Genomic DNA, 26,533 nt, shown 5'->3' on the forward strand with positions numbered 1-26,533 from the left:
ACATAGTTATTGAGATTCTCTTAGTGTTGTTTAGAGTAGGGAAGATGGGTTGTGCAGTTAGATTTTCATGGATACCTGGGAGTGCTGGGGTGGAGGGAAATGAAATTGTGGATGGCATTGCAAAGTCTTCCTTACAGAGCAGGCAAGTAGAAATTAGAGTTCCCCTAGGCAGAGCAGAACTGAGAAGTAGGATTAAAAAAGGTATAGAGAAGAAGTGGCAAGAGGATTGGAAAAATGAATTAAGGCATTATTTTTCTGGTCACCCACTAGTTAAAAAGGTCTGTTACACTTTACACTTTAAGTTGTAGAGATATGGTGAAATTTACAAGACTTAGGTTGGGTCACTGTGGACTAAACTATTATTTAAAGATAATAGGAAAACATCCTACTGGATTATGTGACTGTGGTAGTCCAGAGATGGTCCAGTGTGTTTTGCTGAGCTGTAATCGATACAACATTGAAAGAAGCATGTTGTTCAAGAGGCTGTCTGGCTTAAATTTATTTTGGTTTTCTATCAAATCTTTGTTTGGCCATCAAGAGAATCAACATCTGATTGAAGAGTCCATCATTCAGTTTATACGTGAGACTAGGTTGTATTTGAGAATTTGAATTCCTTGAAGTTCAATAATTAATTATACATCCTGCGGAGGGCTGTAATATGCCTAGATGTGACTAAACTACAAGGAGAAGAAGGAGGAGGAGGAGAAGGAGGAGGAGGAGGAGGAGAAGAAGAGAAGGAGAAGAAAAAACCACAGACTGACGGCTGGGGGAAAACACACAAAAAGACAAAGTTCAACTGGCGGTACTGTACTGAGAGAAAGAATGCAGAGATAGAAGTTTTGTTCAAGGTCAGATAAAAGTTACGCCAGTGGCCAGGCCATTTCCAACTGAGAGAGTGGGTGCTTAGATGGGCAAGGAGTGGGAGGCAAGGTCAGTAATGAGCGGAGAGTGTTTGTGGCATGTAAAGAGGCCGTGGCTTCAGGTTCTGTGCTGATAATACAACCATTGTTGGTAGAATCTCAAATGGAGACAAAAGGGCGTACAAGAGCGAAATACTCCAGCTAGATGAGTGGGGTCACACCAGCAGCCTTGTAGTCAACATCAGTAAGTTGAAAATGCTGATCGTGAGCTTCAGGAAGGGTAAGATGAGAGAACACAAACCAATTCTCATAGATGGAACAGAAGTGGAGAGAGTGAGCAGTTTTCAGTTCCTGGGTGTCAGGATCTTTGAGGACCTAACCTGATCCCATCATATCAATATAGCTATAAAGAAGGCAAGACAGCAGCTATATTTTATTAAGAGTTTGAAGAGATTTAGTTTGTCACCAAAAATGCTAAAGCTTCTATAGATGTACTGTGTGCTATGCTGTCTCAGTGACTGCACAAAACTGAAAGAGGCTACAGAATGTTGTAAAATTAGCTTCATCTTAGGTTCTAGCCACTGTGGCATCCAAGATATCTTCAAGGAGTGGTGCCTCAGAAAGGCACCACCCATTATTAAGGACCTGTATCACCTATGGCATGCCCTCTTCTCATTGTTACCGTCAGGAAGGAGGTACAGAAGCCAGAACACAGTGATTCAGGGATAGTTCCCCCCCCCCCCCGCCATCCACTTCTTAAATGGACATTGAATCCATGAATACTACCTCACCTTTTTTCTCAGATTATTTCTGTTTTTTTGCACTAATTTTAATCTATTTAATATACTTAGGTAATTGATTTACTTATTTTTTTCTTTCTATATGATCATGTATTGCTGCTAAGTTAACAAATTTCATGACACATGCTGGTGATAATAAACCTGATTCTGATTCTGAAAAATCACAGCTCTTTGGAACACCCTCCTGGAATTTCTTCTGACTATCTTACAGGAATGGTTCTAATTATGGCCTATACCACAGGAAGATTTTAATAACATTATAACGTCAGGGAGATGTCAGGGGTAAGTTTTACGTAGAGAGTGGTGAGTGCGTGGAATGGACTGCCAGCGATGGTGGTGGAGGCGAATATGATAGGGTCATTTAAGAGACTCTTAGACAGGGACATGGAACTCGGAAAAATAGAGGGCTATGGGTAACCCTAGGTAATTTCTCAGGTAAGGACATGTTCGGCACAGCTTTGGGGACTGAAGTGCCCGTATTGTGCTGTAAGTTTTCTGTGTTTCTAACACTCTGGGACTAATGTGAGTTTGAACAAGATATATCTTACCTGAGAGAGGGAGAAGTTTCTTCTTGGGTGATGAACTCCAGTCTTGGCTCTTGTTATACACGCTGGTTTTTTTTTTTTTTTAAACAGATTAAAAGCATTGATGGAAAATACTCTGATTTCCAAAATCTATTTATAAATTTGGCAGTAAGAAGGCACTAATGAAATCGGGGAATCTTCAATGGTGAGGATACTGAGTACAAAACAGCAAGTTGGAACTGGAAATGTTCCCAAAGCTGTTATTTTTAGCTGCTCTGGAGAGAAGTCATAGTACAGTCTTAGTGAGTTTGACTTGGCTGGATATACATGATGTAAAGGTATCTGTTACACCAACCATTTTCCTTTTACTTATATACCACTATTTTTATTCCAAGTTTAGTTGAATCCTGATCCAAGCAAAATCCCAGTGAGAAACTTCTGGTTCTTGTAAATGCGTGTCCTCAAGTTGCTTCATCAGCATCAGCTTTGTGTCTTCAGAACTTTTTGATTTAGACTTCAGGTTAATTTGCACTATAAAATCCTAAATATATTAATTCATATCATACCAAGTATCTTTTTTTTTCATTCATTGAAACATCTTCCCCACCCTGTCAGAAGGAGGGTCAGATCACTACGACTGTCAGATCTGTTGCTCTTCAATGTCCCTTCCTCTTTCTTGCTCACTAGGAAGTAAAGTCACTGCTGTACTTTCTTCATAATTGCATGTGAGGCCCTGGGTGGGTCATTTGAAATGAAAACACGGAGGAATTTAAAGTTGCTGAGCCTCTCCACCTCTGACCCTCCAATGAGGACTGGCTTGTGGGCCTCTTGTTTCCTCTGCCTGAAATCAATAATCATCTCCTTGGTCTTGTGGACATTGAGTAAGAGGTTGTTGTTATGGCACCTCTCAACCAGATTTTCATTTTCACTCCTATATGTTAATATGTCACTACCTTTGATAACATAAATATGTGGCTGGAGTAATGCTTGACCTCATAGTCTTAAGTTTAAAGTGGGTAGAGCAGGGGCTGAGCACACAGCATTGTGGTGCACCTGTGCTGATGGAGATTGTGGGGGAGACATTGTTGCCAATTCGATCTAACTAGGGTCTGCAATTGAGGAAATCGAGGATCTAATTGCACAAGGAGGTATTGAGGCCAAGGTCTTGAAATCAGTTTTGAGGAGATGATGGTATTGAATGCTGAGCTGTAGTTGACAAAGAGCATCCTGATGTATGCATCTTTGCTGTCCAGATGTTTAGGGGTTGATTGAAGAGCTAATAAGATTGCATCTGCTGTGAACCTGTTCCTCCGGTAGGCAAATTGAAGTGGATCCAAGTTACTTCTTGGGCAGGAGTTTATATGCTTCATCACCAACCTGCCAAAGTACATAAGACAGGGAAGTTATGGTAGGGTACAGGAACCGTGGTGTACAAAGGCTGTAATAAATCTAGTCAAGAAGAAAAGAAAAGCTTACAAAAGGTTCAGAGAGCTAGGTAATGTTACAGATAACCATATAACCATATAACAATTACAGGACGGAAACAGGCCATCTCGGCCCTTCCAGTCCGTGCTGAACTCTTACTCTCACCTAGTCCCACCGACCTGTACTCAGCCCATAACCCTCTATTCCTTTCCTGTCCATGTAGCTATCCAATTTAACTTTCAATGACAACATCGAACCTGCCTCAACCACTTCTGCTGGAAGCTCGTCCCACATAGCCACCACTCTCTGAGTAGAGAGGTTTCCCCTAATGTTACCCCTAAACTTTTGCCCTTTAACTCTCAACTCATGTCCTCTTGTTTGAATCTCCCCCACTCTCAATGGAAAAAGCCTATCCAGTCAACTCTATCTATCCCCCTCAAAATTTTAAATACCTTTATCAAGTCCCCCCTCAACCTTCCATGCTCCAAAGAATAAAGACTTTCTCTGTAACTTAGGAGATGAAACCCAGGTAGCATTCTAGTAAATCTTCTCTGTACCTAGATCTAGAAGATTATAAGGCTAATAGAAAGGAGCTTAAGAAGGAAATTAGGAGAGCCAGAAGGGGCCATGTGAAGGCCTTGGTGGGCAGGATTAAGGAAAACCCCAAGGCATTCTACAAGTATGTGAAGAGCAAGAGGATAAGATGTGAAAGAATAGGATGTATCAAGTGTGACAGCAGGAAAGTGTGTATGGAACTGCAGGAAATGCAGAGGTACTTAATGAATACTTCACTATGGAAAAGGATCTTGGTGATTGTAGTGATGACTTGTAGCAGACTGAAAAGCTTGAGCATGTAGATATTAAGAAAGAGGATTTGCTGGAGCTTTTGGAAGGCATCAAGTTGGATAAGTCACTGGGACCAGATGAGATGTACCCCAGGCTACTGTGGGAGGTGAGGGAGGAGATTGCTGAGCCTCTGGCGATGATCTTTGCATCATCAATGGGGATGGGAGAGGTTCCGGAGGATTGGAGGGTTGTGAATGTTGTTTCTTTATTCAAGAAAGGGAGTAGAGATAGCCCAGGAAATTATAGACCAGTGAGTCTTACTTCAGTGGTTGGTAAGTTGATGGAGAAGATCTGGAGGGGCATTTGGAGAGGTATAATATGATTAGGAGTAGTCAGCATGGCTTTGTCAAAGGCAGGTTGTGCCTTACGAGCCTGATTGAATTTTTTGAGGATGTGACGAAACACATTGATGAAGGAAGAGCAGTAGATTTAGTGTATATGGATTTCAGCAAGGCATTTGATAAGGTACCCCATACAAGGCTTATTGAGAAAGTAAAGAGGCATGGGATCCAAGGGAACATTGCTTTTTGGATCTAGAACTGGCTTACCCACAGAATGCAAAGAGTGCTTGTAGATGGGTCATATTCTGCATGGAGGTCGGTCACCAGTGGGGTGCCTCAGGGATCTGTTCTGGGACCCTTACTCTTCATGATTTTTATGAATGACCACGATGAGGAAGTGGAGGGATGGGTTAGTAGGTTTGCTGATGACACAAAGGTTGGAGGTGTTGTGGATAGTGTGGAGGGCTGTCAGAGGTTACAATGGGACATTGATAGGATGCAAAACTGGGCTGAGAAGTGGCAGATAGAGTTCAACCCAGATAAGTGTGAAGTTGTTCATTTTGGTACGTCAAATATGATGGCAGGATATACTATTAATGGTAAGACTTTTTTATATATTTTTAATTTTTGAAAGGAGAAATATAAGGACTCAATTAATACAACAATTAATACATATTGGAAAAAATAATTCAAATACATTAAGTCCAAGAGAAAAAGAAAAGAACACCTATCCCAACACCATCTCCATGCATTTAGAAAAAAGGAGGGGGGGAAAAAACCCCATAAAAGACAGAGGAAAGAAAGGAGAGAAGAAAAAAGAGAAAATAAAAGGAAGAGAAGAGTAGGCATCCACCTCTCGGAGTCAGTTTAAAATACAAATTAGAGAAACTAGCTTATAAAAAGGGATATATTAATTTTAAAAAAATTAATTAAAAAAATTTAATTAAATAAATAAACAATCTGGGCATTTAAGTCATCCAAATATGGTTGCTAAATCTCAATGAACATAGTGTATCCATTCCTAAGGGTATAAGCAATCTTCTCAAGGGGTATACAACTTTGCATTTCTTTATTCCAATGATCTATATGTACAAGGGAATCGGATTTCCATGTTACCGCTATGCATTTTCTGGCCACTGACAATGCAATTTTAATAAATTTGGATTTATTCCTGGGGAGGTTAATTTTCCAAACTGCTAAGTTCTCCAGAAGAAACAATTCTGGGTCTAGAGGGAAATCCATCCCCAGAATCTTTCCCAGTACCTCCCCCAGATCTATCTTAAAAGATCTCAGTTTCATGCATAGCCAGGTGGAATGCAAAAAGCTACCAACATCTATGCCACACCTGAAACACGTCAGAAATTTCTGGTTTATTTTTATGTATTTTTTCAGGTGTGAGATACAACTGATGTAAAAAATTAAAATGTATCATTCTGTATCTAGAGTTGATAAGAGTGGTAACACTATCCAAACATAGATATGACCAACATTGATGATCAATTACAATCCCCGAATCTGACTCCCATCTCTCCCTCGATCTGTGTATACCAAGCTTTGGGCATTGGTCCTGGAATAAAGAATACATATTAGAAATAAATTTAGTTGTATTCCCCTTTCGAATTAGAATCTCCATGTCTGAGCACCTTGGTAGGGCCAATGATGGACACAAACAGTCCCTCAAAAAAGATCGTAATTGGAGATCGCAGAAGAATGTGTTATTAGATAAATTATATTTATTTTTAAGCCCCTCAAAAGACATAAATTGCTTCTGCTGATTATAAGCGCCTGATACCGTGTTGATACCAGGTGACTAGAAATTTATTACCCAGAGTCATGGGTACTAATCTGTTCTGAGATAGAGGTGTCTTTGAGGATATTCCTTTTTTTAGACCCATAAATTGTTTAATTTTTTCCCCATATATAAATTATGTGTCTCAGTAGAGGATTGTTTGTTTTCTTTTTAATTAATTTGGAGTCCCATTTATATATAAATTCTTCTGCCATCTCTTTTCCTACCATATGTAAGCCAATTGTAAGCCAAGAAGGAATAGTTGCCTCATCAAAAAAAGAAGCAATAAAACGTGTTTGTGCAGCTAAATAATATTTTTTAAAATCTGGTAATTTTAACTCTCCCAATTTATAGTCCCAGGTCAATTTTTCCATGGAGATTCTAGATATTTTACCCGACCATAAAAATAGATGAATATGTCCATTGAAAATCTTTTAAAAATTATTGGATAATGGGATAGGTAAAGACTGAAAAAAAGTACTTAGGTCTTGGCATTATCTCCATTTTTATACAGTTTACCCTACCCATCGGTGTGATGGGAAGGTTTATCCACCTACGTAGGTCCTCCTCGACATTTCACAGCAAGGGAAGATAATTAAGTTTATAAAGATCATCCAAATTACGATTAAACTTAATCCCCAGATATTTCATGTTGAATTTAACCCATCTAAACTGAGTGCCATATTGATATTGGGCATAATCTCCTCTACCTAAAGGTAAATTTTCACTTTTATTCCAATTTATTTTATATCCTGAGACTATACCATAATTGTCCAGCAAGGCCCTAAGTCTTAACAAAGAGCTGGCCGGGTCAGCCAAATATACTAAAATGTTATCAGCAAATAAATTAATTTTATATTCTTCCTGGGCCACTTTTAAACTCCTTTATGTCTGGATCCCGTCTAACAGCCTCAGCCAATGGCTCTATTGCCAGAACAAATAGAGCTGGAGATGGTGGGCAACCTTGTCTACTACATCTATGTAGAGAGAAAACTGGTGAAATTTGCCCATTCGTAATTATTTTGGCCTTAGACTGATGATAAAGTGCTCCTATCCAATTTATGAATATTTGGCCTAGACCAAATTTTTCCATTGTTTTAAATAAAAAATCCCATCCAAGTCTATCAAAGGCCTCTTCAGCATCTAAAGCCACTGCTACAGTCCGGTCCACCTTCATCCTAGCTAAATGTAATATAGTCAATAGTCTGCCAATATTATCAGATAGTTGTCTATTTTTAATAAATCCTGTTTGATTGGATTTAATCAATTTTGGCAGATTTTGAGCTAATCTATTAGCCAATCCCTTTGCTATAATTTTATAATCTGCATTTAAAAGTGAGATAGGCCTATAAGATGCTGGTTTTAACGGATCCTTACCCTTCTTAAAAATTAACATAATTGCTGTTGAAAGGGATTTCGGTAGAGTATGGGTGTCCTCAGCCTGACTCATAACCCTCATAAAAAGGGGCATTAATTGATCCTTAAATTCTGTATAAAATTCAGGGGGAAAACCATCATCTCCCGGCGATTTATCAGCCTGTAATAAGCCCAGGGCTCTTTCAATTTCATCCCGGAAAAAAAAAGGGGCTTTCAATTCTTCCTGATCTTGTTGGCTCAATTTGGGAAGTTGTACATTAGACAAGAAATCATCAATTTTCAGTGAGTCACCCACTGATTCTGATTTATATAGTTCCGAAGAGAACTGCTTAAAAGTATCATTTATTTCTTTTGGCTTGTATGAAATCTTACCTTCCCCTGTTTGAATCGCACTTATTGTTCTGGAGGTTTCTTCCACTCTCAATTGCCAAGATAGTACTTTATGGCTTCTCTCTCCTAATTCATAATATTGTTGTTTTGATTTTAGTATCATTTTTTCTATTATACAGGTTTGTTTTGTGTTATACTCTAATTTTTTATTTATTTTTTTATAATTTTATAAATTCTGACAATCTTTTTCTAATTGTGTTATTTCTTTCTCCAATTCATTTAATTTTGTTACATATTTATTTTTTATACCCTTAACATATCCAATTATCTGTCCTCTTAACTATGCTTTTAATGTGTCCATAATAAGAAATTATTGGCAGTAGAGGGTGAGTTTGTCTCACAGAACAATTCTATTTGAGCTCTAATAAAACTGCAAAACTCTGGTCTTTTCAACAGCAAAGGATTAAAACGCCATCTATATAATGTTGTAAGCACGAGGAAATCTGCAGATGCTGGAATTCCAAGCAACACACATAAAAGTTGCTGGTGAACGCAGCAGGTTAGGCAGCATCTCTAGGAAGAGGTACAGTCGATGTTTCGGGCCGAGACTCTTCGTCAGGACTAACTGAAAGAGATTTGAAAGTGGGAGGGGGCTAAAATAAGAAGTGTCACGAACATAGGTAGGAAGGGATTGAACAAGGAGGAATAAAACAGTGCAGAAATGAGTTTGGTGGGACAGAAGCAAGCTGAGACAATGGGTCTACCTGGACAGGCAGGTTGGTGGACCTTGGGTAGGAGGTAGAAACGGGAAGTGCAGGGTGTGGGAACTATAAGGTTGGTAGCAGTGGATGAGAGATCCCCTGAGTGGATAAAGTCAATGATGGTGTGGGAGACAATGGCCTGGTGCTCCTTAGTGGGGTCACGATCGAGGGGTAAATAAGAGGAGGTATCCACGAGTTGTCGCTGTGCCTTGGCAAGGTAGAGGTCAGTGTGCCAGACTACAACAGCACCCCCCTTATGAGCGGGTTTGATAGTAAGGTTAGGATTAGTGCGGAGAGAGTGGAGAGCAGAACGTTCGGAAGGAGTGAGGTTGGAATGGGAACAAGGTGCAGTGAAGTCGAGACGGTTGACGTCCCGTCGGCAATTGGCAATAAAGAGATCCAGCGCAGGCAGATGACCAGGGCAGGGTGTCCATGAAGAGGAGGAGGGTTGAAGACGGGAGAAGGGGTCATCGGTGGGGGTGGGAGAGTCCTTGCCGAAGAAGTAGGCTCGAAGTTGCAGCCGGTGGAAGAAGAGTTCAGTGTCATGGCGAACGCGGAACTCGCTGAGGTGTGGGCGAAGGGGGACAAAGGTGAGGCCCTTACTGAGGACAGAGCGATCTGCCTCAGACAGTTGAAGGTCGGAGGAGATGGTAAAGACCTGGCACAGATGAGAGCTCGGATCACGGGGGGGGGAGGGGGAAGGCTAGTAGCGTCAGTGGAGAGGGGAGGTTGGGGTGAGAGAAAGTTGGAGCCTCTGAGAGCCCAGGAGCTGACAGTGGGATCTGAGGGAGACGGGGTTGCAGAGTGCTGGTGGGGAAGGGGAGACGGGAGTCACAATAGCGGCATATACAGACCCGGCCTGGAGTTCAAGGCTGGAGTTGCAGTTGGTGGTTGTGCAATCGCTGTGAAGGTGTCCATGGTCGTTGCTGGAATCCGGGTTTTGAATATGCCCTGGGGTGCTGGAGCCAGGAAGATCGACAGCGGGGGCCGCAATCCGAAGTTCATGCCTGCTAGTTTCATGGCCAGCAGGCTATGGAGTCCGTAGATGTAGGATCTTGTGAGCCTTGCCTCACATGACAAAGTCAAAAAAACGGCGATTGCAGGCATGGACCCGATGGAGGATGAAATAACGGGCAGGTCCATTACAGACGGCGAAGAAAGTGTCCCGAAGGTGTGGAAGGGTCTGGGATAGGGACGCCAAGTACCCCCTCATGGCGGAGAGAGTCACCTTCAGAGTTTGACAGGAGAAGCGACGAGAGGCAGAGTCAATAAAATGTGAGTACCTGGGATCCTCAGAAGGTCCAAATTGAGAGGCTCGAAAACGAATCCTAAAGCCAACTGGAGTAAGTTGGCAGCGGAAACACGTTCCAAGAAAGGATATATGGCTGTGATAGCGAGTCTGAGTCAAAATGTGGTTGAAAAGTTGAAGAGCCGAGGAAATTACAGATGGGGAGCAGTGAGAGATGGTTTCACTGAACTCCTGTCAAAGAGAAGAATTAAACTTCTTCAGTGTAGGCATCACCGGAAGAGGCTTCACAGTAGTGAATTTAAAAACGCAAACACGAGGAAATCTGCAGATGCTGGAACTTCAAGCAACACACATAAAAGTTGCTGGTGAACGCAGCAGGCCAGGCAGCATCTCTAGGAAGAGGTACGGTCGAAGTTTCGAGCCGAGATCCTTCGTCTTACTAGCTTTTCTTTCAGTTAGTCCTGACGAAGGGTCTCGGCCCAAAAGATGCTGCCATCTCCAAGCATCTATTATATTCAAGTGCTTCATGAAGGCCAGGGTGGTTTTTGCTGCTCTGACCTTCACAACTTTTTTAACTGATCTATCTAAAATTGGATCCAGACAAAAATTGAAATCCCCTCCAATTAAGATATTTTCATTCCTTGAACAACTTTCAAAAAAATATTTTGGATAAATTTCTCATCGTCATAATTGGGGGCATATAAATTCAAAAGTGTCCAGGATTCTGAATATATTTGACAATTGACCATAACAAATCTCCTGGCCGGTTCTATGATCGTACCCTCCACCCTCACTACTGGCAAATTCTTCCCTATCAATACTGCCACTCCTCTGGCTTTAGAATTAAAGGAGGACGCTATTACTTGACCAACCCATCCTCTCTTAATTTGTTATGTTCTGTCACTGTAAGATGAGTTTCTTGAAGAAAGGTAATATCAATATGACTTTTTTTAACATATGCCAGGACCTTTTTCCTTTTTATTGGTCCATTTATCCCATTAACATTAAGGCTTAAAAATTTAATTGCTCTATTCATAGTTATCAGATTTTATTGGTGGATAAATCCTGCCCACAAAAAACATATAAATTAATCCCATTTCTTTGAGTGACTCTGAGATAAAATAGAGTATAGAAAATAGAAAGGAAACCAAAGAGGAAAGAAAAGAAAAAAACTTGAAAAAAAGAAAAAGAAAGGGAGAAAAACCCTCCCAACTGGTGCTCTAAGTCCACGGTGCCTTAACCCCTCTTACTGTGGGGTCCGATAAACATCGCACTAAAGATGGACATTCTTTAACATATAACAATTAATTAATTTTTTTTAAAAAAGAGACGAAAAAATTATCCACTCCCCCAATAACTCATTAATTAAACATCTGTAAAAATACATTATATTTCACACTCGTTACTACTAAATATCTAACATAATCTATAATATTGAAAGTAAATATCATTAAATATCATTATCAGACGACACAAAGGTTGGTGGTGTTGTGGATCGTGTAGAGGATTGTCGAAGATTGCAGAGAGACATTGATAGGATGCAGAAGTGGGCTGAGAAGTGGCAGATGGAGTTCAACCCGGAGAAGTGTGAGGTGGTACACTTTGGAAGGACAAACTCCAAGGCAGAGTACAAAGTAAATGGCAGGATACTTGGTAGTGTGGAGGAGCAGAGGGATCTGGGGGTACATGTCCACAGATCCCTGAAAGTTGCCTTACAGGTGGATAGGGTAGTTAAGAAAGCTTATGAGGTGTTAAGTCGAGGGATAGAGTTTAAGAGTCAAGATGTAATGATGCAGCTCTATAAAACCCTGGTTAGGCCACACTTGGAGTACTGTGTCCACTTCTGGTCGCCTCACTATAGGAAGGATGTGGAAGCATTGGAAAGGGTACAGAGGAAATTTACCAGGATGCTGCCTGGTTTAGAGAGTATGCATTATGATCAGAGATTAACTGAGCTAGGGCTTTACTCTTTGGAGGGAAGGAGGATGAGAGGAGACATGATAGAGTTGTACAAGATAATAAGAAGAATTGATAGAGTGGATAGCCAGCGCCTCTTCCCCAGGGCACCACTGCTCAGTACAAGAGGGCATGGCTTTAAGGTAAGGGGTGGGAATTTCAAGGGGGATATTAGAGGAAGGTTCTTTACTCAGAGAGTGGTTGGGGCATGGAATGCGCTGCCTGAGTCAGTGGTGGAGGCAGATACACTAGTGAAATTTAAGAGACTACTTGACATGTATATGGAGGAATTTAAGGTGGGGGCTTATATGGGAGGCAGGGTTTGATTGTCGGCACAACGTTGTGGGCCGAAGGGCCTGTACTGTGCTGTACTTTTCTATGTTCTAATATAGCAAAATATTCCTTGAAAACTATAACAGAAGAAATAATATCAAAATAGTGGGTTTAAAAGGGATTGGAAGGAAGAGATGCAGTAACTTTCTTTCAAGAATGGATCCCCGAAGTTCTAGGAAAAAAGCATTTTGACAAAATTATAGAAAGAGCCACAGGACTTTAATCCCCCAACCACCTCCAGAGTAAAGGCTGCGCTCTATACTTATATGCTTTTTGAAATATCAAGATAAACAAAAAGTATTACGAGCTGCAGCAGTAGAGGCCAGAGAGAGAAATGGCCTGCTAGAGTTTGAAGGGGGAAAGATATTCATCTTTCCAGATATTAGTGTGGTCTTGTTAAGAAAAAGAAAAGAATTTGACTTAACAAGAAGGTTATTAAAGAATATAGGTCTTCAATATTCTTTATTATATCCAGCAAAGCTGAGAATTACTCTGTCAGATGGAGGGAGGAAATTTTTTACTAATCCCCAGGAGGTGATAAACTTTATTCAAAAAAGTATCTGTGACATCATGATTCAGAATATTCTTCTGGAACAAGAGGCCTAGAAAGATGTATCTTGGACAAAATATATGAAGAAAATTATTTGATTTTCTTTATTAATATAGATTAATTTTAACAACATTATAATGTTGAACTTCAAATCTATATGATTATGGATGAAGACTATTAAGATTTAAAATATTGATTATGGACAGTCTTTTTGAATTATACTACTTGGGAACTATATAGTTCATCTAATTTTGTTATAACTAGTGTGAATAGTTTTGATTATATAGATGTCATCTTTTGATATGTTTAATTTTTGGTATGCTGGATATGTATTAAGTTACAATATCTAAGGTTATATTTAGTAAGTTTCTTTGAATTCTATTCTTTATTCGAATGATAAGACTCTTGGCGGTGTGGAGGATCAAAGGGATCTTGGGGTCCGAGTCCACAGGACGCTCGAAGCTGCTGCACAGGTTGATTCTGTGGTTAAGAAAGCGTACGGTGTATTGGCCTTCATCAATCGTGGAATTGAATTTAGGAGTCGAGAGGTAATGTTGCAGCTATATAGGACCCTGGTCAGACCCCACTTGCTCAGTTCTGGTCACCTCACTACAGGAAGGATGTGGAAGTCATAGAAAAGGTGCAGAGGAGAATTACAAGGATGTTGCCTGTATTGGGGAGCATGCCTTATGAAAACAGGTTAAGTGAACTCGGCCTTTTCTCCATGGAGCGACGGAGGATGAGAGGTGACCTAATAGAGGTGTATAAGATGATGAGAGGCATTGATCGTATGGATAGTCAGAGGCTTTTTCCCAGGGCTGAAATGGTTGCCACAAGAGGGCACACGTTTAAGGTGCTTGGGAGTAGGCATGGACGAGATGTCAGGGGTAAGTTTTTACGCAGAGAGTGGTGAGTGCGTGGAATGGACTGCCGGCAACGGTGGTGGAGGCGGATACGATATGGTCTTTTAAGAGACTTTTAGATAGGTACATGGAACTTAGTAAAATAGAGGGCTATAGGTAAGCCTAGTAATTTCTAAGGTAAGGACATGTTCGGCACAACTTTGTGGGCTGAAGGGCCTGTATTGTGCTGTAGGTTTTCTATGTTTCTGTGTTACATTCACACAATGAATATACGAGGGGTGATTGATAAGTTCGTGGCCTAAGGTAGAAGGAGTCAATTTTAGAAAACCTAGCACATTTATTTTTCAACATAGTCCCCTCCTCATATACACACTTAGTCCAGCAGTCGTGGAGCATACGGATCCCTTCTTTGTAGAAGTGGTCCACAGCAGGTGTGATTGGTAAGTTAGTGACCTAAGGTAGAGGGAGATGAGTTATTAACTTCAAACTTTCTGCATAATCACTCAAAGAGTTGAACCACACTTGCATGTAACGAGAGCATCTTGGACCTCCAGGTGGTCCACAGCAGGTGTGATTGATAAGTTTGTGGCCTAAGGTAGGAGGAGATGAGTTATACAGCTTTCGTTACATGGATGTGTAGTTCAATTCTTTGAGTGAAAATGTGGGAAGTTTGAAGTTAATAACTCATCTCCTTCTACTTTAGGCTACGAACATATCAATCACCCCTGCTGTGGACCACTTTCTGGAGGTCCAAGATGCCGACTTCTACAAAGAAGGAATCTGTATGCTCCACGACCGCAAATGTGCTAAGTTTTCTAGAATTGACTCCTTCTACCTTAAGCCACAAACTTATCAATCACCCCTCATAAATACTACTGGGCAATCGTCACTGAGACAGATTACCATGTTCTTTTTAGGCACCAGTAAAAGTGAAGTCTGCTGAAACTACCAAAGTGAGAGGTTAAGCTTTAGGTGCTTTGGAACTTGGCCTGGTACCCTGTCTGAACCAGATGCTGCTGAAGACTGCTCACGCATTGACTGAAATCACAGGATCATTGGTAGCTGTGGGAGTTTGTGATGATTGCCCCATAGTTTGACTGTCAAAGTGAGCATAGACGGCATTGAGCTAATCTGGAAGCAAAGCTCTGCTGTCTCTTATGTCACTTGATTTTACTTTATAAGTGGTGATACATTCAAGCCCTGCCACATCGGTTAGGCCTCCTTCGTTGATTCCTTTAGTCTGGAATTGCCACTTCACCCTGGAGTTGGCTTTCTGGAGATTGTACCTGGACCTCTTGTAACCTTCTGGGTCACTAGACCTGAGTGCCTCTGACCTGGTCCTAAGCAGGTTGTGGATCTCATGGTTCATCCAGGGTTTCTGACGGAGGAAGACTCTGAATGATATTAGAGACACAGGTAGGTTTTTGCCTCATTAGGGAATTACGTGTGAAGGGGGAAAGGGCAGGTAGATGAAGCTGAGTCCCTGGCCAGATCAGCCATGATAATATTGAATAGGGGAAGGTGTGTAGCGATGGGTACAGGGAAGGAGGGGTGGGAGAGGATGAGGTTCAGGGGTGGGCGACATTGTACAGATCAGCCCAGAGAAGATGTGAGAGAAACATAAGAGAAAACGCAGATCTGAGCCAGGGAAGATCTTCAGGAGTGTGGCTCTGGTGAGAAGATCTCAACTTTGGTACATCTGGTAATTTACTGGTGTGGGGCAGCTAATGAAACAGAAACCACCTAACTGGAGAGGAGAAGTGTGAGAGGGTGCCGGGTGCACAAAGTATTCTCAAGAGGGAGGGATGCCGTGGTCCATGTAGGGACCAATGATGTGGGTAGGAAGAGTGAGGAGGTCCTGAAAGGTGAATTTAGGGAGTTAGGCACCAAGTTAAGGGACAGGACCTCTAGGATAGCAATCTCAGGATTGCTACCAGTGCCACGTGCAGGCGGGTTTAGAAATAGTAAGATAGTGCAGGTCAACACGTGGCTGAAGACATGGCGTAGGAGGGAGGGCTTCAGATTTATAGATAATTGGGCAGTTTTCCAGGGAAGGTGGGACCTGTACTGGCGGGACAGTTTGCGTCTGAACTGGAGGGGGACAAATATTGTTGCACATAGGTTTGCTAGAGAGGCTCCCGTGGATTTAAACTAGATACAAGGGGGGAGGGGAGCCAGAGTGTAGGAACAGTTGTAGGGGCGAAGGAAGAAAAGGAAAATAGTAAAGTTGTTTGCATCATTAGTGATAAACAGAGAGTAAGAGGTGGAAAATCTCTTAAATGCATTTATTTTAATGCGAGGAGCATTATAAGAAAGGTGGGAGAGTTTAGAGCATGGATTGATACCTGGAAGTATGATGTTGTAGCTATTAGTGAAACATGGTTGCAGGAGGGGTGTGATTGGCAACTAAATATTCCTGGATTTCGTTGTTTCAGGTGTGATAGAATCAGAGGGACAAGAGTGGGAGGTGTTGCATTGCTTCTCAGAGAAAATATTACAGCGGTGCTCTGGCAAGATAGATTAGAGGGCTCATCTAGGGAGGCTATTTGGGTGGAATTGAGGAATGGGAAAGGTGTAGTAACACGTATATGGGTGTATTATCGACCACCAAATAGGGAGCGAGAAGTGGAGGAGCAAATTTGTAAGGAGATAGCAGATGTTTGTAGTAGGCACAAGGTTGTGATTGTGGGAGATTTTAATTTTCCACACATAGACTGGGAAGCCCATAGTGTAAAAGGGCTGGATGGTTTGGACTTTGTAAAATGTGTGCAGGATAGTTTTTTGCAGCAATACATAGAGGTACCAACTAGAGAAGGGGCAATGTTGGATCTTCTTTTAGGGAATGAGATAGGTCAGGTGACAGAGGTATGTGTTGGGGAGCACTTCGGGTCCAGTGTCACAATGCCATTAGTTTCAATACAATTATGGAAAAGGATAGGTCTGGGCCCAGGGTTGAGATTTTGATTGGAGAAAGGCTAACTTTGAGGAGATACGAAAGGATTTAGAAGGAGTGGATTGGGACAAATTGTTTTATGGGAAGGAAGTAATAGAGAAATGGAGGTCATTTAAAGGTGAAATTTTGAGGGTACAGAATCTTTATGTTCCTGTTAGGTTGAAAGGAAAGGTTAAAAGTTTGAGAGAGCTATGGTTTTCAAGGGATATTGGAAACTTGGTTCGGAAAAAGAGAGATATCTACAATAAATGTAGCAGCATGGAGTAAATGAGGTGCTCGAGGAATATAAAGAATGTAAAAAGAATCTGAAGAAAAATTATAAAAGCTAGAAGATAAGAGGTTGCTTTGGCAAGTAAGGTAAAATAAATCCAAAGGGTTTCTACAGTTATATGAATAGCAAAAGGATAGTGAGGGATAAAAATTGGTCCCTGAGAGAATCAGAGTGGACGGCTATGTGTGGAACCAAAAGAGATGGGGGAGATTTTGAACAATTTCTTTTCTTCGGTTTTCACTAAGGAGAAGGATATTGAATTGTGTAAGGTAAGGGAAACGGGTAGGGAAGTTATGGAAACTATGGTGATTATAGAAGAGGAAGTACTGGCACTTTTAAGGAATATAAAAGCGGATAAGTCTTTGGGTCCTGACAGGATATTCCCTCGGACCTTGAGGGAAGTTAGTGTGGAAATAGCAGGGGTTCTGACAGAAATATTTCAAATGTCATTAGAAATGGGGATGGTGCCGGAGGATTGGCGTATTGCTCATGTTGTTCCATTGTTTAAAAAGGGTTCTAAGAGTAAACCTAGCAACTATCGGCCTGTGCGTTTGACGTCAGTGGTGGGTAAATTGATGGAAAGTATTCTTAGAGATGGTATATATAAATATCTGGAAAGACAGGGTCTGATTAGGAACCGTCAACGTGGATTTGTGCGTGGAAGGTCATGTTTGACAAATCCTTTTGAATTTTTTGAAGAGGTTACTAGGAAAGTTGACGAGGGTAAAGTGGTGGATGTTGTCCAGTAAGGCCTTTGACAAGGTCCCACATGGAAGGTTAGTTAGGAAGATTCAATCGTTAGGTATTAATATTGAAGTAGTAAAATGGATTCAGCTGCGGCTGGATGGGAGATGCCAGAGAGTAGTGGTGGATAACTGTTTGTCAGATTGGAGGCTGGTGACTAGTGCTGTGCCTCAGGGATCTGTATTGGGTCCAATGTTGTTTGTCATATACACTAATGTTCTGGATGAAGGGGTGATAAATTGGATGAGTAAGTATGCAGATGATACTAAGATTGGTGGCGTTGTGGATAATGAAGTAGGTTTTCAAAGCTTGCAGAGAGATTTAGGCCAATTAGAAGAGTGAGCTGAAAGATGGCAGATTGAGTTTAATGCTGAAAAATGTGAGGTGCTACATTTTGGTAGGACTAATCAAAATAGGACATACATGGTAAATGGTAGGGCATTGAAGAATGCAGCAGAACAGAGGGATCTGGGAATAATGGTGCATAGTTCCCTGAAGGTGGAATCTCATGTGGATAGGGTGGTGAAGAAAACTTTTGGTATGCTGGCCTTTATAAATCAGAGCATTGAGTATAGGAGTTGTGATATAATGTTACAATTGTACAAGGCATTGGTGAGGCCAAATTTGGAGTATTGTATACAGTTCTGGTCACCGAATTATAGAAAAGGTGACAACAAAATAGAGAGAGTACAGAGGAGATTTAATAGAATGTTACTTGGGCTTCAGTACCTAAGTTACAGAGAAAGGTTGAACAAGTTGGGTCTTTATTCTTTGGAGCGTAGAAGGTTGAGGGGAGACTTAGTTGAGGTATTTAAAATTATGAGGGGGATAGATAGAGTTGACGTAGATAGACTTTTTCCATTGAGAGTAGGGGAGATTCAAACAAGAGGACATGATTTGAGAGTTAGGGGGCATAAGTTTAGGGGTAACATAAGGGGGAACTTTACTCAGAGTGGTAGTTGTATGGAATGTGCTTCCAGCAGAAGTGGTAGATGCAGGTTTGATTTTGTCACTTAAAGTAAAATTGGATAGCTATATAGACAGGAAAGGGATGGAGGGTTATGGGCTGAGTGCAGGTCGGTGGAATTAAGTGAGAGTAAGCGTTCGGCATAGATTAGAAGGGCCGAGATGGCCCGTTGCCGTGCTGTAATTGTTATATGGTTATATGGCAAGCCGAAGCTGGAAATTCTCCGAACACTGTTAATCTTAGCTGTTACAAAGGGTATTTTTATTCCAGTCTTGGCACATTTGACTTGGCTGAAGGTACACGATATAAAGGAATCTGTGACACCAGCTGTTCTCCTATTGCCTATATGTTACTGCTTTTATTGCAAGTTTAGCTGGATCCTGATATAGGAAATTCCTTCCCAGTGAGAGAAACCATAAAGAACACTGAAATGCAAACATGAGGAAATCTGCAGATGCTGGAACACTGAAACCCTGGCTCCTGTAATTCATTGTCACAAAATTGCGTGTCCTTCTGCGCTTGCCGCTGAGCCTTGTGTGTGCCGAAATTTCCTAGTAATTATGTTTAAAAGAGGATTGGCACTGTTTTATGTACGATGGTCTGTAATAAACTGTGTCTTGCACTTATTGGAGGAGACAGAAGAGAGAATATTTAGAAAACATTTTACAATGGAGAAAGCAAAATACAGGTTACCTTTCTCCTTCATAATCTCCTGGAGCATGGAGTAGTTTTGGTATCTGACTTGTAAACCCATCAGATATTGTGTGGTTCTGTCCTACCACTATGAATGGCTCCAGCCCTATCAGTCAGGGAGCGTTGATGAGGCTGCATTAAGCAGTGTGGCTTGAGGGTAAGAGAGAAATGTGCTTTAGTAGACCAGAGTGGCGACGATAGATTCAGATTTCGGTGGAATGGGTCCGTAGCAACAGAAATACAGTCACGGTCTGACAGGTGAGGTTGAGGATGTATGGATGCTGATAAGTGGGGGGAAAAAGCATGAAAGCATGTACCACCATTTTCGAGGACAGTTCCTACCCCAGGACTGGAAGACTATTGAATGGTTCCCCCGCATACTGAGATGGATACTTGACTCCACAATCAATGATCTTGCACATTGTCCACCTGCATTGGGCTTTCTCTGCAGCTGTTAGACTTTATTCTGCATTCTGTTGTAGGTTCCCCTTGTCTCACTCAATGAACTGTGGAATGATCAATACGCACATCGCTAGTGCTGCAGAAAGCAATGTGCAAGGCAAGCCTTTCACCGTATGTCAGTGCAGGTAAAAATAATAAAGCAATTCCAATGCCTTAACTTCCAGTAGTCGGGGATATCTCTGCTAAGCTAGTGCTGTACCCAGACAAGTGGATGGATGATTGTCAATACAGAAAGGTAAAGGCATTGACATCTTGCCATGAATTTTGTATATGTATATGCTGTATTTTTATCCGAGTCAGGGTTTAGGAGAGAGTTTGCAGGAGAATGGTGTGGCTGCAGGAGGTGTCTGCACCACTGGCTTATTAACATGTAGTAGCTCTGTGCCAGAGGGAGGGACAGCTGCTGCTGAGCTGGGGATTTGTGTATATTTATCCATGGGAGAGACTGCATTCATTTCACAAGAGACGTGCATCCAACACTGTCACTTTCGCAACATTCTCCCTCGCTCTTTCTTACTCACAGCAATGGTTCTTGTTTGTGTTGTTATAGGAGAATCATTATTACTTAAGGTGCCATTTAAACAGAACAGGGCATGGTGGATATGGTTGACATATGGTAGCACAGTCACTTTGCCGCGCTAGCGATCAATGGTCGGGCTTCGATTCCCACACAAAAGGAGTTTGTATCTTCTCCCCGTGACCAAGTGGGTTTTCTCTAGGTGCTCCAGTTTCAGAATCAGGTTTATTACTACTAACACGTGACCGGCATTGCTCCCACATTCCAAAGGTGTATGATTAGGGTTAAGATTAATGAGTTGTGGGCATGCAATATTGGTGCTGGAGGCATAACGACACTTGCGGGCTGCCCTCAGCACAATCAATACATTTCAGTGTCTCGATACTTGTGGCTAATAAAGCTAATCTTTAATCTTAAACTAAAGTTATTTCTAATGGATTTTTTTTGGGAGGAGTGTTTGTTGACACGTTTCCATCAGGAACGCAGTGATCTATGGAACGTGGACAGAGCAGTTTAGCATTGAAACTCACCTTGACTTTAATACAAGCTGTCTGTGTTGAGTGACTATGGACAGTATTAAAAGGTTTCTAATTGCCTTTTTAAATGTTGTTCCAGGGCGTGCCTGGACCTCCAGGAAAGCAGGGTGAAAAGGTAAGATTTGCAACACCCCATGTACATTGTACTGAATGGGGCCCTTTGGCCCATCATGTCCATGCCAGCCTATTTATGTTGATTCTGTATGTGCCTTGTGCTGTGGGGTGGATGAAATCTCCAGAGAGACAGAGTTACTGGTAGATACAAAACAGCTTCTTTATTCGACACAACAAGGTACAGCAGGTATCATAGGGACAGAGACGCTTTCGGTAGAAAGGTCTGCTAGCCCATTGTGGGCTCGATATTTATTTGCTAAACACAAAGGACAATTTGTATTTACAAGTATAGACAATGCTTCCTTTTGAAGCTACATACAAAACATTACACCTTCTGACTTCATCCATTCCTCCCGACGCCAACATGTCTGGGTTGGTACTCACAGCCTTTAGGGGTACAAGTTAAATCCACAATACGTTTATTTGGTATTTTACGTGCTAACATAGAGGACAATTCATATTTATAAAGTATAAATAAGGCTGTCTTCGAAGCAACCTGTAAACTTCACACTTCCATCCGCAGCGTCTGGGCTAATATTCCGGTATTCACAACTGTTAGGAAGTGCATTGTTGTGAACTCAATCCACAGTACTTTGTCAAACAGAAGACTGGTGGCCAGAGTCATTTAAGTGAAATGAATTATCTACCCAAAAACTCACTCTAACACATTGCCTCTTTAACTGCATGTACAAAAGAAACACAGTAACTGTATCTGACTCCAGTGCCTTTTCTGGCAAGTTTTCAGTAAAATGAAAAGCTATACCCTTGGAGTCTTTTTAAAACTCCTCCCTTTCACCTTAATTCTATGTTCCCTTGTTCTTGATACTCCTGCCAAGGGCAAAAGATTTTCCTATCCTATCCATATACTTGAAACCTACTGGTTTCCTTGGCAGTGTAAGTCTAGGGAGAACCCCACCAAACTCGTGAGATTGATGCGCTGTCCCACCCCAAACCTGTGTTTGTATGGATGCTGTGTAATTCTCTACCCTGTTACAAATTAATGTCACAAAATAACAGACAGCACACCGCATACGATTAAAGGATTATCTTTATGATTCTCAATTTGACTAAAGGGTTAGTAAATAAAAGAACAAAAAAAGGAAAGGGCCCATTTTAATGAAGCAGACAAATGTGCACAAGTTGGAGCTCACGGTTTCTTCATAGTCACCGATCCTCAATCAATCTTGCCCCTGGCTTCATCAAATCACAGTCCTGGCTCCGGGTTGAATCCTACGACCTCTTCTCTCCTGCATCTTCCCTCTTCATCTCCTCCTGAACAAAAGCCCAAGTCCAAACTTAGTGTCCCTCAGCAGAGAAACCTCCCCTTAATTCCACAATCCTAATTGGATGCCATATATTTGTCCTTATTTCTTATTGTAATGCACAGGGCTATCGGCTCGTATTTGTCCAGGGGAAAACCCCCTCCACCCGCCAAACCGTATCTCACGTTTGCGTAGTTGCTGTGTAATGCCACCTGATACAAACTCACACATCAAATATCAGACTGCACACAATGTACAATTTACAAATTACACTTTATAAATCTTACTGGAACTATGTAGTTATTAGAGATACAATATAAAAGGAAAATAAAAGGCGCCAAACTTAGCAGAGTTCAACCACTTCGTGCACAACCGTTGGAGCTCAATTACGGGGTCTTCTTTACACCGTTCGATCTCCTCTGACCTCCTCGACCCGCTACCTGGGACCAACCACGGTGGTTGACCAGAGCGCGTCCGGCATGTCCTTCCTCTTCGGTTCTCCTCCTGAAAAATCCGCGCACTGACCCAGGTTCCCACACGTACAGATAGAATAATATAGCTTCCATTGGTTAGTTCCTCCGTTATCTATAACTATAATCCAAACATTTCAGCTACAGAGAACATTACCTCATAGTTAACATTGCAAAGAAACCATTTCATTGTAACACTTCAGAGAAGCCATTTTATAATAGCAGTTAACAGTTAATATTACTAAGCACCCTACATTATCTTCAACAATAACCCAAACAAGCTGAAAACAGAACAGACTGCTCTTACGGAACTGCTAAATGAAATACATACAACATAACAATATGAACCAGAGCATTACATACTTTAAGCTTCCTTCGCTCCGTGGAAAACAAGCCTAGCCTATACAGTCTGTCCCAATAACGGAATATTGTGTTGAGACTAGGGCTTCCTCACTGCTCTGAGGGCAGTCAAACCAGTGGTTTGCAGTTTGCAACATAACTTCCCAATTTTTATCTTTAATGCTTTGACCTTTGACAGCACACAATAGACAATAGGTGCAGGAGTAGGCCACTTGTCCCTTTGAGCCAGCACCACCATTCACTGCAATCATGGCTGATCATCCACAATCAGTACCCTGTTCCTGCCTTCTCCCCATATCCCTTGACTCCGCTATCTTTAAGAGCTCTATCTAACACTTTCTTGAAAGAATCCAGAGAATTGGCCTCCACTGCCCTCTGAGGCAGAGCATTCCACAGATCCACAACTCTCCGAGGGGAAAAAGTTTTTCCTCAACTCCGTTCTAAATTGTCTACCCTTATTCTTAAACTGTGGCCTCTGGTTCTGGACTCCCCCAACATTGGAAACATGCTTCCTGCCTCTAGCGTGTCCAATCCCTTAATAATCTTATATGTTTCAATCAGATCCCCTCTCATCCTTCTAAATTCCAGTGTATACAAGCCCAGTCACTCCAACCTTTCAACATATGACATTCCCGCCATCCCTGGAGTTAACCCAGTGAGCCTACGCTGTATTCCCTCCATAGCAAGAATGTCCTTCCTCAAATTTGGAGTCTAAAACTGCACACAATTCTCCAGGGCCTTGTACAACTGTCTCTATGCTCTTATACACAACTCCCCTTGTTATGATGGCCAACATGCCATTAGCTTTCTTCACTGCCTGCTGTACCTGTATGCTTACTTTCAGTGACTGATGAACAAGGACAACTAGATCTCGTTGTACTTCCCCTTTTCCTAACTTGACACCATTCAGATAGTAACCTGCCTTCCTATTCTTGCCACCAAAGTGGATAATCTCACATTTATCTACATTAAACTGCATCTGCCATGCATCTGCCTACTCACCCAACCTGTCCAAGTCACCCTGCATTCCCATAACATCCTCCTCACATTTCACACTGTCACCCAGCTTTGTGTCATCTGCAAATTTGCTAATGTTACTTTTAATCCCTTAATCTAAATCATTAATGTATATTGTAAATAGCTGCGGTCCCAGCACCGAGCCTTGCGGTACCCCACTAGTCACTGCCTGCCATTCTGAAAAGGACCCGTTAATCCCTACTCTTTATTTCCTGTCTGCCAACCAATTTTCTATCCATGTCAGTACCCTACCCCCAATACCATGTGCTCTAATTTTGTCCACTAACCTCCTATGTAGGACCTTATCAAAGGCTTTCTGAAAGTCCGGGTACACTACATCCACTGGCTTTCCCATGTCCATTTTCATAGTTACATCCTCAAAAAATTCCAGAAGATTAGTCAAGCATGATTTCCCCTTCGTAAATCCATGCTGACTTGGACCTATCCTGCTACTGCTATCCAAATATGCCACTATTTCATCTTTTATAATTGACTCCAGCATCTTCCCCACCACTGATGTCAGACTAACTGGTCTATAATTGCCTGTTTTCTCTCTCCCTCTCTTAAAAAGTGAGATAACACTAGCTACCCTCCAATCCGAGGAACTGATCCTGAATCTATAGAACATTGGAAAATGATTACCGATGCATCCACGATTTCCAGAGCCGCCACCTTAAGTTCCCTGGGATGCAGACCATCAGGCCCTGGGGATTTATAAGCCTTCAGTCCCATCAGTTTACCCAACACCATTTACTGCCTAATGCAAATTTCCTTCAGTTCCTCCGTTACCCTAGGTCCTCTGGCCACTATTACATCTGGGAGACTGTTTGTGTCTTCCCCAGTGAAGACAGATCCAAAGTACCTGTTCAGCTCGTCTGCCATTTCCTTGTTCCCCATAATAATTTCACCCGTTTCTGTCTTCAAGGGCCCAACTTTGGTCTTAACTAATTTTTTTCCTCTTCACATACCTAAAGAAGCTTTTACTATCCTCCTTTATATTCTTGGCTAGCTTATCTTCGTACCTCATCTTTTCCCCTGTATTGCCTTTTTAGTTATCTTCTGTTTCTTAAAAATCTCCCAATCCTCTGGCTTCCCGCTCATCCTTGCTATGTTATACTTCCTCTGTTTCATTTTTATACTGTCCTTGACTTCCCTTGTCATCCACGGTCGCCCCTTACTCCCTTAGAATCTTTCTTCCTCTTTGGCACAACATTGTGGGCTGAAGGGCCTGCAATGTGCTGTACTATTCTATGTTGTATGTTCTTAGGATGAACCGATCCTGCACCTTCCCAGAAATACCTGCCATTGTTGTTCCACTGTCATCCCTGCTAGGGTATCTTTCCAGTCAACTTTGGCCAGCTCCTCCCTCATGGCTCCATAGTCCCCTTTGTTCAACTGTAATACTGACACTTCTGATTTTCCCTTCTCCCTCTCAAATTGTAGATTAAAACTTATCATATTATGGTCACTACCTCCTAATGGCTCCTTTACCTCGAATTTCCTTATCAAATCTGGCTCTTTATACAACACTAAATCCAGAATTGCCTTCTCCCTGGTAGGCTCTAATACAAGCTGCTCTAAGAATCCATCTCTGAGGCATTCCACAAACTCCCTTTCTTGGGGTCCAGTACCAACCCGATTTTCCCAGTCTACCTGCATGTTAAAATCCTTCATAACAACCGTAGAATTACCTTTGCGACATGCCAATTTTAACTCTCGATTCAACATGCCATTTGATTTCTTCCCCACGTTATCTGTCCATATTGCCACTTTCAGGGAACTGTGGAGTTGAATCCCGAGGTCCCTCTGTTCATTGATATTTCTGTACATGCCCTACCCCGACTTGACTTTTCAAAATGCATCATCTCACAATTGGTGGGATTAAATTGGCCAATCCGCCAGACCAAATTTAAATTTGATCTATATCCTGCTCTAGCAATAGGTAACTTTCCTCGACTTCCACAGCACTACCAACTTTTACATAGCCTCAAATTTCTTAAGCATTTGCTTCCAAGTTGGGGTCTGCGGCAGGAGTTGACTATGTGGGTTGGGTGGGTGGGAGAGATGATAGAAAGGGAATAATCAGTATTGCCAGGATGAGAGCACTGCCCTTCACTAGTTCTTTGTTCACTTTGAACAAAGTGCCCCAGAGTCAGTTAGGGGAAGAAGGTGAGGGAAGGAGTAATTCAAAAGCTCGCTGTCATGGAAGTCATGTAAGAGACT

General features: G+C 41.7%; 1 protein-coding gene across 1 annotated transcript in view; it reads left to right on the forward strand.

Annotated features, from left to right (window-relative positions):
• col16a1 (collagen, type XVI, alpha 1) overlaps positions 1-26,533 on the forward strand; it is a 401,818-nt gene that overhangs the window by 151,019 nt on the left and 224,266 nt on the right. The window contains exon 21 of the mRNA XM_072247276.1: positions 21,167-21,202. Within this exon, the coding sequence (XP_072103377.1) occupies positions 21,167-21,202 (36 nt within the window). The remainder of the gene's footprint in view (positions 1-21,166; positions 21,203-26,533) is intronic.

This window comes from Mobula birostris, chromosome 30 (genome assembly GCF_030028105.1).
Source record: "Mobula birostris isolate sMobBir1 chromosome 30, sMobBir1.hap1, whole genome shotgun sequence".
Taxonomy (NCBI): Eukaryota; Metazoa; Chordata; class Chondrichthyes; order Myliobatiformes; family Myliobatidae; genus Mobula; species Mobula birostris.